General features: G+C 57.2%; 1 protein-coding gene and 1 long non-coding RNA gene across 6 annotated transcripts in view; one reads left to right on the top strand and one right to left on the bottom strand.

Annotated features, from left to right (window-relative positions):
• Positions 1 to 6189: 6189 nt before the first annotated feature.
• LOC131504221 (uncharacterized) lies at positions 6190 to 8201 on the bottom strand. The gene is made up of 2 exons (XR_009257868.1): positions 8093 to 8201; positions 6190 to 6946 (listed from the first exon to the last, which is right to left on the bottom strand). It is a non-coding gene; the product is annotated as an uncharacterized LOC131504221 (long non-coding RNA).
• Positions 7820 to 12994, top strand: part of KCNC4 (potassium voltage-gated channel subfamily C member 4) — a 46155-nt gene continuing 40980 nt past the window's right edge. For 4 of the 5 annotated variants that reach the window (XM_058716261.1, XM_058716259.1, XM_058716260.1 and 1 more), the window contains exon 1: positions 8261 to 9872. In XM_058716261.1, coding sequence (XP_058572244.1) covers positions 9195 to 9872 — 678 coding nt within the window. In that variant the 5' untranslated portion in view covers positions 8261 to 9194. Of the gene's footprint in view, positions 9873 to 12994 lie in introns of all 5 variants that reach the window. The other variant, XR_009257867.1, reaches the window with a different exon arrangement.

Here is a 12994-nt window from a genome sequence, read left to right as displayed (position 1 = left end):
TGCTCCTGCCTGTCCTCCAGCCCCGGTCACCAGCTTCTTCCTCGGGGAGCCCTACTCCGCTGAGGCGATGCGAAGCCTGGGCTCCAGATGGGGGTGGACAGGTGAGGCATACTGGCGAGGGGTTGGCTTTTGCCCTCCAGCAATAAATCTGAGGGGACGTCTTTCCTAGTGCCAGGAGAAGCCTTCCTGAGTCAGCCTGCCATAGGTGGTGAAGCTGGGGGCCACAAGCTGCGTGGTGCCAGGCCCTCAGCAGGCCTGTAGTATTATAGGCAGGGGGCTCCCCTTCTGCCCTTCCTCACAGCTACACCCGCCTGTCCCCCCAGAGTACTCCCACGGTGGGAGAGAGCAGAGACATGAAGTCCGTGTGCCCCGTGACTGGCCAGGGCCCTGGGTCAAGACCGCTCAGCCCAGGGGAGGGGCCGAGGCATCATCATCCCCCGACCCTCTCCTTCCTTTCTACTCCCCCCACCCACGGTGTACAATAAAGTGTCTGTTCTTACCAAATCCCTCTTGCCTTTCTGACCCGCCTCAGGCTCAGGGAGAGGGGATGGGGGAAGCCTTAGAGGCCAGCAGCAGCTCCGGGGGAGAAGCTTGGACAGGATGGGGCAGAGAGGGTTGCCGTGGGTTGTGGGTGCTGGCTGGCTGAGGAGTTTGAGGGAAGGTTGAGGAGGGATGCGTGTTTCTTTGCCTAAGCGTTGCCCTGGGTGTTGAACACACACGCTTCTAGGAGGCCTTATTGGGGTCCGAGTGCTCCACACGTCTAATCTCATGTGAACAGCACGCTCTAAATTCTGATCTTTTGCAAACTTTAGTGGACGGTAAAGGCCCCCCTACCGCACCCCACTCCAGTCTGAAATGCTGCTGCCTGATCTGCACACGCAGCCCAGGCCCCCAGCCACCCTCCATTTCCTTCTCCTTAGAAGTAAAAGGTGTCATTCCAGAAACAGCCACCAGATGGCAGGAAAACCTTTCTCTCCAGATCTTTGGTCCCCTACCCTCTTCTCCAACTCTAGCACTTCCGCCTTGTGGGTTGTTAGTGAACAATTATTAAGCGTCCATGGTGACAGGTTCTGTGCCAGCTATGGACACGCAAACATAGGTAAATCAACCCCTGCTGTCCTGGGTTTTCCAGAGGGAAACCACCCCCTATGTCCCCAGACTCTATATCACACCATGTACCTCTTAATTGAGAAAGTCCCTGTGCTGAAAACGTCCCTCCTTGTAAATTCATTCAATCCTTTGGTTGAAGGTAGTGTTTTGGGTTGAAATGTCAATTTCCCTGACAGGAGGCACACATAAACCCACTAAGAAGCAGTGGGTTTGAAGGAGTTGTGGAGGCAGACTTTCAAAGTCCAAGTTCAAATGTCAGCTGCCCACCCCCACCCCCCCCCGCCCCGCCGGTTCCTAGGAGACCTAGAGCAAGTTATTTTATCTCTCTTATATCTCATGATTTTGGGGGGTAAGGAATTCAGGCAGGGCATGTCTGAGGGACCCTTCTGGTGGCAACGGAGGTCACTTAGTGGTGTTAAATTGGCAGAGGAGCTGGTCTGGAGGGTCCAAGGCAGCCTCACTCACATTCATCCGAGTGGCTGACACCTCAGTAAGAATGGCTGGAAGGCTGGGCTCAGCTGGGACTGTCACCAGAAGAGTGTCTACACCTGGCCTCTCCAGCATGGTTCATCTCTGGGTGGCCAGACTTCTTTTTCTTTTCTTTTTTTAAAATGTTTTTTATTTATTTTTGAGAGAGAGAGAGACAGAGCACAAGTTGGGGAGGGGCAGAGAGAGGGGGAAACACAGAATCCAAAGCAGACCCCAGGCTCTGATCTGTCAGCACAGAGCCTGACGTGGAGCTCAAACCCACGAGCTGCGAGATCACGACCTGAGCCAAAGTCAGCTGCTCAACCGACTGAGCCACCCAGGTGCCCCTATTTATTTATTTATTTTTGAGAGAGAGATAGAGAGTGAGCGGGGGAGGGGCAGAGAGAGGGAGAGAGAGAGAATCCCAAGCAGGCTCTGCACTATCAGCAGGAGCCCAATGAGGGGCTCAAACTCACAAACTGTGAGATCATGACCTGAGCTGAAGCCAAGAGTCGGATGCCTCACCAGCTGAACCACCCAGGTGCCCCGAGAACAGCTTCTTCTGAGTCATGGCTTTGTCACCGATCGTTTGACCTTGGGCAAGTCACAAACCTGTGAAACTTCATTTCCTAATCTGTAAAAGGAGGATGATGACCAAATCTCTTCCTTGCAGAGATTGCTGTGAGGAAAAACTGACCTGCTTCTGGAACACCTACTAGAATACAGTACAGAACTCTTTCCGTACTGAAATATAATAGGTGCTCATTAAATAGTAGCTCCCTTCCTTTTTGCAGCTGGAGTAGATCCATGGGGCCCCTTTCATTCCGAGGGCCCCATTACCCATGCAATGAGCCATTCTCACAGAGCTATTCAGAAAAGACGGATTCAGCCTAAAACCCAAAGAAACTAAGAAAGGAGGGGAGAGAAGGCATTGTTTCCAAAGAAGGGAGTATCACAGATCCTGTACACTGCTCCCCCACCCCCCCCAAAAAAAAAAAAAAACAGCCTCAACAAGCCACAGAGGCTCAGCCAACCATAAGGGCTTGGGCCAGGGTTGAAGGATTCTACAAACCACAGGGATTCAAAAAAAAAGCCCCCAAGTTCTTTAATGCTTCAAGTGGAGTCCATGCTCCTCCCCTGGAATCAGGGTGAGTAAACGTCTCCTTTGACCAACAGAGTATGGCAGAAGTGACACTAGATGGCTTGTGAGGCTAGCTCAGGAAAAGTCATGCCATGTCTAGGGATGCATTCTAGGGATGGTGGTCCTGGGGGATCCCAGCTGCCGTATAAGAAGTCTATCTGCCCTGAGACTGCCAGTGCTAGAGAAGCTGTGTGTTTGTAGGTGGTCCCATGCACAGTTTCAGCTCAATTCCCAGCTGACAGCCACTATCACCTGCCAGCCACATGAACATACCACAGCAAGCACTCAGTCGAGCTGAGCTGGACAGGTCTGAGGCTCCAGTGGACATTGGACTGCAGCTGCATGAGGGACCCTAAGCGAGAACGGTCCCACTGAGCCCTTCGGATCTGCTGGACCAGTAGTATCCGAAGCAAAATAGGATGTTCTTTGTATTTACAACGCTAATTTTGGGGAGTAATTTGCTTCAGAGTGATAGTAACCAGAACATGAACCCTACTGATTATGGGGCCCAAGCTCCTCATAGGACGATTGGAGAAACTCGAGCCCAGAGAGGGGAAGAGATCTACCCAGACTTCCCACAAGCAGACAGGGGGAAAACCAGGGCCAAAGCCTAGACTCCCAATCTAGGTACTGCAAGTACTTACAAGGAAAGCTTCCCCCCTTGCCCACCCTCATCCCACCAACATTAATTCCCTGCCTCAAGCATGACCTGAGCATCTGAGTCCTAGGGCTGTGCCAAGCGCTGAGAAAATACAAATAAGGGTCAGGCGGGGGCACCTGCCTCATGCAGGGTAGTCATCATGTGACTTGGAATGTCCTGCCACTGTCATACCCGCTGGCTGGTTCCAGGCACACGGATGCGTTCTTCACCAACACTGTCTTATGTGGGAGGAAACCCAGGAAATGGGGAGAAGATGACGTCTGTCACTCAACAACAAACAAACCATTATTACGATTACTCCGTGCCAGCCATAGAGCCAGCTGCAGAGCAGAGAGACTCGGTGGAGATCCCCCCTGTGGCTCCCTGGGGCAGAGCTGGCTGGCTTCTGGGTCTCTCTGTTCTTCCCAAGACTGACCCAAATGGGGAAGGATCCCTGGGCTTCATGAGCATCCAAGAGGAGCCAGTGTTTGGTCTACCTCTCCAGACGACTGCGTCGTCTTTCCCCAGGACACTGCTGGAGGGGGCTGGGTCCATCAGAACTAATTAACCACTCTAATGGAATGAACCAGTTTTGCTGGAATTTAGCCCAGGTGGGAGGAAACTGTACTTTTCTAGATGGAGAAATGCTGAGTGCCAAGGAGTCCTGCCAGGTGGGCCCTGATTTAGGGTGTGTGTGTGTGTGTGTGCGTGTGTGTGTGTGTGCGCGTGTGCACTGGTGCGCTCTGTCTCTGGACACAGGTGGAGTGTCTATCCCAGCAACTTTGAGCAAAGAGAGCTCTGGGGGTCTACTGAGCTGGTCCTGGTACTGTGACTCCCATGAATACTGTTCTACGGGCAGAGGCCATGCGGGACCCCATATCATTCCGTACCCCTGGCCCAGCCACAGGCCCAGCTCAGTCTCCCAGAGCTCATTGCTGCTCCTTAGGCCAGAAATCTCTCAAGGAGAATGTATGTGTGAGGTAGCACTCAGGTCCCTGCCAGCCCTATGACTCGGGGTCCATGATTTATGAGGCTCTGAGTCTTGGCCAGGCCTGAGCTTGTGGCCTGCACCCTGTTGGCACTTTAAGAGCTGGGACATCAAAGTCCATCTTCTGAGTTCCCTAGGGCCCTAAACACACCTTCACTGGGATTATCACAGCCACCCAACCCTGCCTCCTGCCCCTGTGTGAAAGAACCATTAGAGCTGACCTCCACAGGGCCCCGAGGGCTGTCCTCTATGCTTGGCTCTCCCTGGATCCCACTTGGGAAGGCTCTCAGCATTTCATCTGGAGCCTGTTAGTCTCTGCAGGCTGCCTGTGGTGGGGGTGGGAGGCAGGGTTAAATGAACTGATAAGCAAACAAGAGACTTCCAGCCTCCTCTGGCTCTCTTCCCTAGTCCCTCCATGATAGCGAGGGAAAGGCTCTATCACCCTCCCCCCAGTGATGAGATGATGGCTGATAAGACAATTCAATTAATTGGGCTGGGGAGCAGAGCAGGCTGGGAAAGGATGCTGGCTCCTTGACCTGGGCCTCAGGGAGGAAGGGTCAGTCCCTGGCCAGAGCTGGAATGCCGAAAGGGGGTCATGGGAGTATCATTGGAGAGATCCTTGCTTGACAGCTGGGGGACTTGCTCCTAGGCCTGGAACCCTTCAACACAAGTGGAGTCCAAAGCAAGAAGACAGAGAGCGTATTGGATGGCTCTTGTCACCCCAAGGTGACTGAGCCCCACTCCAAGCCGCAGTAGGGAAAGGGGAATGGCAAAGGGCTTTGATGTCAGGCTCTCCAGCTTTGGGTTGGCAGGGTCAGCTTCAGGTCTCAGAGACCAAGGGCCTTATTTGAGGGGCTATAGAAAGGCTTGCCAGCCCTCATCAGTGTCACCCTGGAAGCAGACATTGCCCTGTTTTCCTACGCTTTTGCCACACCCTTTATTCCTGGTGAGGGAAGCCCACTGTGGCTGCCACTTTCGTGTGAACTAGCACCCAGATGGGTGCTCTTTTCTGACTGCTAGAAGAAACCACAGGGCCCAGGGAAGGAAGGGGTAGAAAAGGTGACACTAGAGGGAACTAGGCTTGTAGAATTAAGGAATTTCCAAGCTATTTCAATCTTGCTTCAGCCTGCCGGTTATAGAGGTCTTGGAGGAATGGGAAAAGGCAAGAGAATGCAGGGTCCCTAATGGGAAACTGGAATTGACCGGAAGCCCAGAATCTGTTGTCACCCCAAGCCTTTAAACCCCTTTTCTCCTCATCCCCACAGGCCAGAGGTGCAATCAGGAGCAGGGACTCCTAGTACCACCAGGGGGCAGCACCCACCCATCCAGAGTAGGCCGTCACAGGGCCGGCTGGGGAGGGGGCTCTCACCTATCCTGGGCTCTGTACTTTAGGGAAACAGCATGAGCTCATGCACACAGAACCAACGGAGACAAGCCAGCTGCAACGTACTGAATCCTCCAGAAAATTACAGAAAGGCTAGGTAACAGGTTAGCCCAGAGCTCTGGGATAAAACCTTCAGCAAAGTGGTGAGGACTGCTCTTGGGGGCCTCCGGCCTGAGGCTCAGTTCCCATATTCAGGAGCTGGTCAGCGCACTGAGTCAGGGACGCTACCCCCCAGTGCACATTTACTCACTGCCTCTCCCAGGCTGGGCCCTCTGTCTTACCTGGCTCTTCCTGGGTTTCCCTACCCCCACGCCAGCTTCTTGACCTCCCCTCCAGGCCTTTTATTTGCCTGGCAGCTTTCTCCCTCCACCCGTCTCCCCACATGCTTATTACCGTCCACAAACATTGCAGAAGCCCCAAGAGGGCAGAGATTTGCTGGGATGAGGTTGGGGGCAGGGGCAGGTAGGGCTCTGTTTTATTCATTGATTTCCATTGCCTGAACAGCTTCTGGCACACAGTAGGTACTCAAGAAATATTTACTGGATAAACAAAGGACTCAGCTGTGGGATGCTAGGATATTCGTTTGTTTTTCATTCCCCCCACCCCACTCCCACCAATTTCTCACTCTTTCTGGAATGACTGAGTTCAGCCAGCCTGAAAAATGCAAAGTGGGGGAGACCCCAAGGGAGTCTGCCAGGACACAACCAGATAGCACTTGAAAGCTATTCATCAGTCAATTCTTTAACATCCTTGCTATGGCTCTCCAGCTTCTGGACAGTCCCAGGTCTTCTCTTCCCAGTCACATTTGGGATATTTCTTCTTTGCTGCAGCAAACCCAAAGCCAGCCAAACTCTGAAATGCAGATATTAAGGACTGGACACAAAAGAGGTACCAGCAAATGTGTGTTTCTGGCTACAGTCCAAGATGGTACCCACCTCCTCTGCATATTAGTACGAATCATCAAAGACCACGGTCCCTTTGTTTTTCTGCCCTCATTAGTGAGACTTTTGCTGACAATCCCTTGCATCTTCACTGAGCTTTTAACCTTTCTTTGGAGCACACCAGGACCTTGTCTTGTTTTCCCACTGTAGCCAGGTACTACCTGATCTGGAAGTTGGATGGTACACGGGTATCCGAAGCAGGTGTCAATCCCCTTGTATTTCTGCCTTAAAACCCTCCTTATATCATCCCGATGGACATGGAGGCAGCCTGAAGCTGTAAAAAAATGAGGATTAACTTAAAGATGTAGAAGAGGCTCTGGACTTGAAAACAAATAAAAACAAACGAATCTGGAAATTGCTCTTGGGATGAGGCCAGTAAGATCGGGCTGCTGCCTAATGTTTTGGGTATGGCAGCTTCTCAATCACTTAGCAAACAGGTTCTCCAGGCAGGCAGTGTGGGGGGTATCAAGATGAAAAAGCAGTGCAGGCTGGAAAGACCTCAGGGTCAGAGAGGGGAGAGGAGACAAATTGCAATGAGTGAAACAACACAGAACCAGGAAGGAGTCACACGGCAGGACGGCAGGCTGCAGCCACTTTCTATGTGCTTTCAGGGCAACAAGGAGCCATGGCTTTAACCTAATGATCTTTCAGGACCACCTACTCCACACCCACAATAGTGCCAGAACCCTGGTTTTCTTCCACCCAGACCAGGAGCCAATTCTGCGCAAGGCCGCCAGGTCCCCCATTCCACCGCAGGCAGGGTCTTTGTTGACTGTGATAGAGGCTGGTATCGAGATCACAGTCATCTTGGGCCTAGTTGGGCCTCACAGGCACAAGATGGGGGCGGGGTGGTCAGGAAGCCCCAACACGGTGTCTGGGACAGGAGGGGGCAGCCTCCTCCACTCGACACTGTCTCTCCACCCCCTTTATTCCCCGTCCTCCAGTCCGCCGCAATGAAACCGCAACAAGGAGGGGGAGTTGACTAGAGCGGCCAGAAGGGGCGGGCGGAGGTTAGAGGTCAGGGGTCGCGAGCCCTTCGGTGTCCCAGGGGCTGCAGTGGGAGGAGCTGCGGGCTCGGGGAAGGCGGGGAGCCGGGCCGAAGGGGCGGAGGGGACGATGGCGGACGCGCGCAGGGGCGGCGCGCTGGGCTGGGCGCTGGCGGTGAGGGGGTTACGCGCCTCGGCTCGGCTCGGCTCAGCGGAGGAAGGCTGAGCCCCGCCGCCCGGGCCCTGCAGCGAGTCCGGTCGGTCCCGCGCCGCGCCCCGCCCACCCCGCCCAACGGAGGGCGCGCCCGGGCGAGGCGGGGCCGAGAAGAAAAGGCGCCACCAGAGAGTGGCATCCGCTACCAACGCCGGAGGGAGATCGAGAACCCCCTGGGCCCCAGCCCACCGGCGCCCAGGCTCCCCCGCCCTTAGGCCACCTTTCGCCCGCCTCCTGCCGCGAGCCAAGGCCGGCGCCCCGCCCGGAGATGGGCAGACGCGCGGATGGCGTGGCTCCCAGTGCCGCCAGATCGCTGGAGCCCGGCGCCGGGGCGCTGCGCTGAAGCTCTCGATCCGCGCTGCCTGGGAAGCCTGCAGGTGTCCTTGGCCGCTCGGCCGCCGGAGCCCAGAGCCCCGCGCCCCGGAGCGGCTCCGCCCCCCAGGCTCGGCGCTGCGCAGGACGCCCCGTCTGAGGCCCCCCCCGCCCCAGCACGGCCCCCGCTGCGCAGCGCCAGCCCCGCGCCGCTCCTAGCCGCTGCCGAGCCGCGGACGCAGGACGGGAGGCTCGCTCCTGCGGGCGCGCTTGTTTTTCTGCGGCCGCCTCGCCCTGCGCAGCCCCCGCCCGCCTGAACGCCGCGCTCCGCTCAGCCCCGCCCGCCATCCGAGCCCTGAGCTGGATTTATGAATGGGGGGAAGAGGCCACATGCCGCCGCCGCCGCCTCGTGTTGACCGCAAGCAGCCCGGGCCCGCGGAGCTCCGCCGGCTGCCGTAAGAGCGTCGGCCCGGCCCCGGCAGCCGCTCCGAGGACTTGTTGCTGCTGCGCTGCCGCCGCCGCGGGGAAGCCGGCCGCTCCCGGGACTCGGGAGCCGGAGGGTGGCCCCTGTGAGTGTGAGCGCGCGCGCGCCCCAGACCTTCGCAGTGAGCCTGGACTGTGCGCTAACTCGCCTTTTGAGGGTGAAAGGGGGGGGCGTGTCCGGGGGCCCGAGCATCTGAGTGTCCAGTCCTAGCCGGGGAGCGTGAGGGCTTGTTCCTGCCTCCCCGGGCCCCTCGCTTGGGTCCTCGGCTCGCCTTTTCCCTCCTGCCTCCCTCGCCGGAGCTGCCTGCCCAAACCCCAACCACCTGTGCACGGGAGAAACCCAACCCCTCCTGCTCCGCGCCCCGGGGGGAGGCAGGGGCAGGGCCAAGCCGCAGAGGGGGCCGCCGCCGCCTCCTGCCTCCTGCCTCCTCCTCGTCTCCTCCCCCTCCCCCGTCTGACGCTGCCTCCTTGGGAAGGGTGTTTGGAGGGCAGCGGCCGCCCCAAGCCGAAGCCCCGCAGCGCTTCTTATGATCAGCTCGGTGTGTGTCTCCTCCTACCGTGGGCGCAAGTCGGGGAACAAGCCTCCGTCCAAAACATGTCTGAAGGAGGAGATGGCCAAGGGCGAGGCGTCGGAGAAGATCATCATCAACGTGGGCGGCACGCGACATGAGACCTACCGCAGCACCCTGCGCACCCTACCGGGCACCCGCCTCGCCTGGCTGGCGGATCCCGACGGCGGGGGCCGGCCCGAGTCCGATGGCGGCGGTGCGGGCAGCAGCGGCAGCAACGGCGGCGGGAGCTGCGAGTTCTTCTTCGACCGGCACCCGGGCGTCTTTGCTTACGTGCTCAACTACTACCGCACCGGCAAGCTGCACTGCCCCGCCGACGTGTGTGGGCCGCTCTTCGAGGAGGAGCTCACTTTCTGGGGCATCGACGAGACCGACGTGGAGCCCTGCTGCTGGATGACCTACCGGCAGCACCGCGACGCCGAAGAGGCGCTCGATATCTTCGAGAGCCCGGACGGAGGCGGCGGTGGCGCAGGGACTGGCGATGAGGCCGGCGATGATGAGCGGGAGCTGGCCCTGCAGCGCCTGGGGCCCCATGAGGGAGGTGCAGGCCCCGGCGCGGGGTCGGGGGGCTGCCGCGGCTGGCAGCCCCGCATGTGGGCGCTCTTCGAAGATCCCTACTCCTCCCGGGCGGCCAGGGTGAGTGAAAGGAGCCTGAGCCTCCTCTCGGGTGTGTAAGTACCCGTGGTGGTGGGGATGGGGGCCGGGAGGAGCGGGCTGGGCCGAGACTGACTTACCTTTACCACTGCCTCCCTCCCAATTCCCTCTGTCTTCCATGGAACCCCAGGGGACTCATCCTCCCCCCCCCCCCGCCCCCCCCCATACCCTCTCTCCTGCACGCCTCATCAGAAGATTGCACGCACTTGACTTACTACTTGGACCTAATCCCAGCTGCCTGCTTTGCCGCATCCCCTTCGAGGGAGTGGGTTGCCCTTAGCTGAGCTCTTCCTCCCCCTTCTCTGCACAGGCTGCCTCTCTTCATTTACCCCCCACTCCTCCACAGGGCCAGCGGCCTGGAGAGCTGGAATTAGGCCTCCTGCCTGAGTCAGGGTTTGGGGGAAGAAAACTGGGTGTGCTAAGCGCCTACTCTGTGGCAGGCCCATGTGTTAGCTTCTTCCATGGGTGCCACCTCCTTTAAATGCTCTGGGCAGCCGGGTACGCTGTGAAGTATGAGTTCTGTAGAGGGACACCAGCTCCAGCCCAGGCAGGGCTGGGACCGGAATGCAGGCCTCTCATCCAGGTTTCTGGTGAGCCTTTTTTCAGGGAGATAAGTCAAGATGTCTGCCCCTTGCCATGCCCCTAAGGCTTCCTGGTCACCTGGGATGTCTTGGCTTCAGTTAGACAGGAAGGGCCTAATGTTCTGGGTGATGCAGGCTCCCGCGGTCAGTGGCCAGCCACAGGCTGCCTGTGATGATCCCAAATTTGTTGCCACTTCTTTTCTTCCTGCTGCGGCACAGATTGGCTTCCCAGAAAGCCCTGGTTCGGGTTACTGCCTGAAATGGGTATGTGGGGGGAGAAGAGGGTGGCATAGATCTAGTCCTATCCCACCACCTCCTCCTCAAGTCAGTCCAGTTTCTCCCACCCCCCTAAGGTGAAAGGGGTTGGAGGGATGGGGATATACTTGGACGGCTTAAAAAAAAAAACAACCATGAAGGATGGCTTCAGATTCTTTAGAGAGAGAGAGAGAGAGAGAGAGAGAGAGAGAGAGAGAACCCCAGAGGCTGGTGCCTGGCTTCATGGCTGGCAGCCTAAAGCCTGGCTGTTCCTCACCTCTGGCATCCCAAGTCATCCTATTAATGAGTCTCAGAGCCCTTGCCACCCTCCCTGGCCCCTCCTGTGCTGGGCCTCAACCAGGTCATGGAAGGGAAAGTTCCGCTTCCCCACCCAGGTGAGGGCAGGAGGCTGGGAAGTGGGGCTGCAGGGCAGGCCAGGCTGGCGTTAATGCTAGACCAGGGCAGACACATCTCTGGCCTGGGAAGAACAGAGGTCTTGGTGGCCAAGGCATCCCAGGGCAGCCCCTGGAAGGCAGACCCCTTTGTCAGGACTGAGAGGGAAGTTGGGGCCAGGAGCTGCCTTTGTTTCTTCCCTACAGCCCTTAGATCAGCCCAGATGATGCCCTGGCCTGGGTCTGCTGTGAGTTCTGGGGGCTTCTCATGCAGTTCACTAACCCTGCCAGTGTCTGCTGTTGGCTGTGGGTACTAGGGGAGAGCAACAGGTACAGGCTAATCCAGGCTCTTTTTAAGTTGGGGCTAGGGGGAGGCAGTAGATTTGGCTTCCTAGAAATGGGGAAAGGGGACAAGGCAGGGAGGCAGAAATGAAATGATGTGGTTACGGGAGCTAGGTCCTGTTCCTGGGGCCTCTGGGGAACTTTTCATCTCTGCTGCTTCTCTCTTGGATTCCAAGGGGCTGTGCCATCTATGAGTTTACCTTCTGCTCAACAAACCCCAGGGTCGGCCGGCCTGGGGGCTCGTTGAATAAATGCAGAGCCTAGTTGACCTCTTGAGTTTCTCCAGGAGCCCAAGATACTTGCCCGTTTGATGTGGAGTCACATCCGCCAGGGCATTCCAGCCGAGGCCAGGAGTTCGGGGCCGGGCAGGGTTAATTCTAATATTGAAGCAATGAAGAAACCACGATCCAGAGGTGTTCGATGCCGTCAAAGACACTTAAGGGCAGAGCAGGAACCTCCCTTAGATTCCAACTTTCTGGTTGGTAACACTGATGTGAACAGCTATGTGGAGCTTAATGGCACTCATGCCAAAAGTGGACTTGCTTCCTGCTAAGGAGCACGAGGCAGAAGCAAGCCTTCAATTCAGCTGTTCCTAGGACAGACAAGTGAGAATACATAATTGTTAAAAAATTGCTGATGGCTTTTGGTTTGAGTATGCCATGCAGGTACTTACATTAATCTCTAGTCCTCCCGATAAACTTAACGGTGGAGATCTCCTCCCCATTCAGTAGATTGGGCCTGTGAGAGGGTAAACATCTTGCCTGAGATGACACAGCCAGATAGTGGCATGCTGTGAGTCAAAGCCCCTGCTCCTCCGATTGCAACATGTTCTTTCCACTGAACGAGGCTGTTTTGGAGGTGAAGGGGTGGTTTGTTTCTTATTCTGGCCTGGAAGGTGTTCTGAGGTTCTGTACTTCCTGTGGATGACATCAGAAAACCCAGGGGCAGATGGGGACATCAGCAGGGACATTTACTCTGCCACCCCTCAAGGTCTAAGGGCCTGGGGCGTAGGCGATCTGGGGCTGTGCCCTCCTCACTCTGTTTACCCGCGGCCAATAACACTGCCCTTCCAGCAAGTATTGTCCACTGGGTCTGTGCATACCCTCCCTACTCGGGGCCTGCAGCATCAGCCGTGGGTGTGGGGTGCCCACTGAAGGCCAGTAGGGCAGAGGGGCAGGGCCCACCCCAGGCGTTGGTTTGCACCCAACTGGCCAGTTGAGTAGTGTGTTATGACAGGAGCAAAACAGATACAAACGGAAAGTGAACTCAACTGATTGTGGAGCCTGTTGCGTAGCTACTGGCCTGGCCCGCAGAGCTGTTCCCATTCAGGCAGGCTCTAGGTCGGTCAGGGTGCTCACCCCCGCTCCCCTCACGGTGGCCAGGCCTGTGGCGGCGCTTTGGTGGCTCTCTTTCTGTGGCCTGGTGTGGGAAAGCAGGCATGGGGCAGGCTGGTCCTGTCCCCACCTGCCCAGTGCCCACAGTCCCAGCCTCAGCCACAGCCAGGGTGGCTTGCCAGACTGAGGGGGACCAGCAG

The sequence above is a fragment of the Neofelis nebulosa genome, chromosome 2 (assembly GCF_028018385.1).
Source record: "Neofelis nebulosa isolate mNeoNeb1 chromosome 2, mNeoNeb1.pri, whole genome shotgun sequence".
NCBI classification, from domain to species: domain Eukaryota; kingdom Metazoa; phylum Chordata; class Mammalia; order Carnivora; family Felidae; genus Neofelis; species Neofelis nebulosa.
Note: the sequence above shows the minus strand (reverse complement) of the source record. Positions and strands in the feature narration are given on the sequence as shown.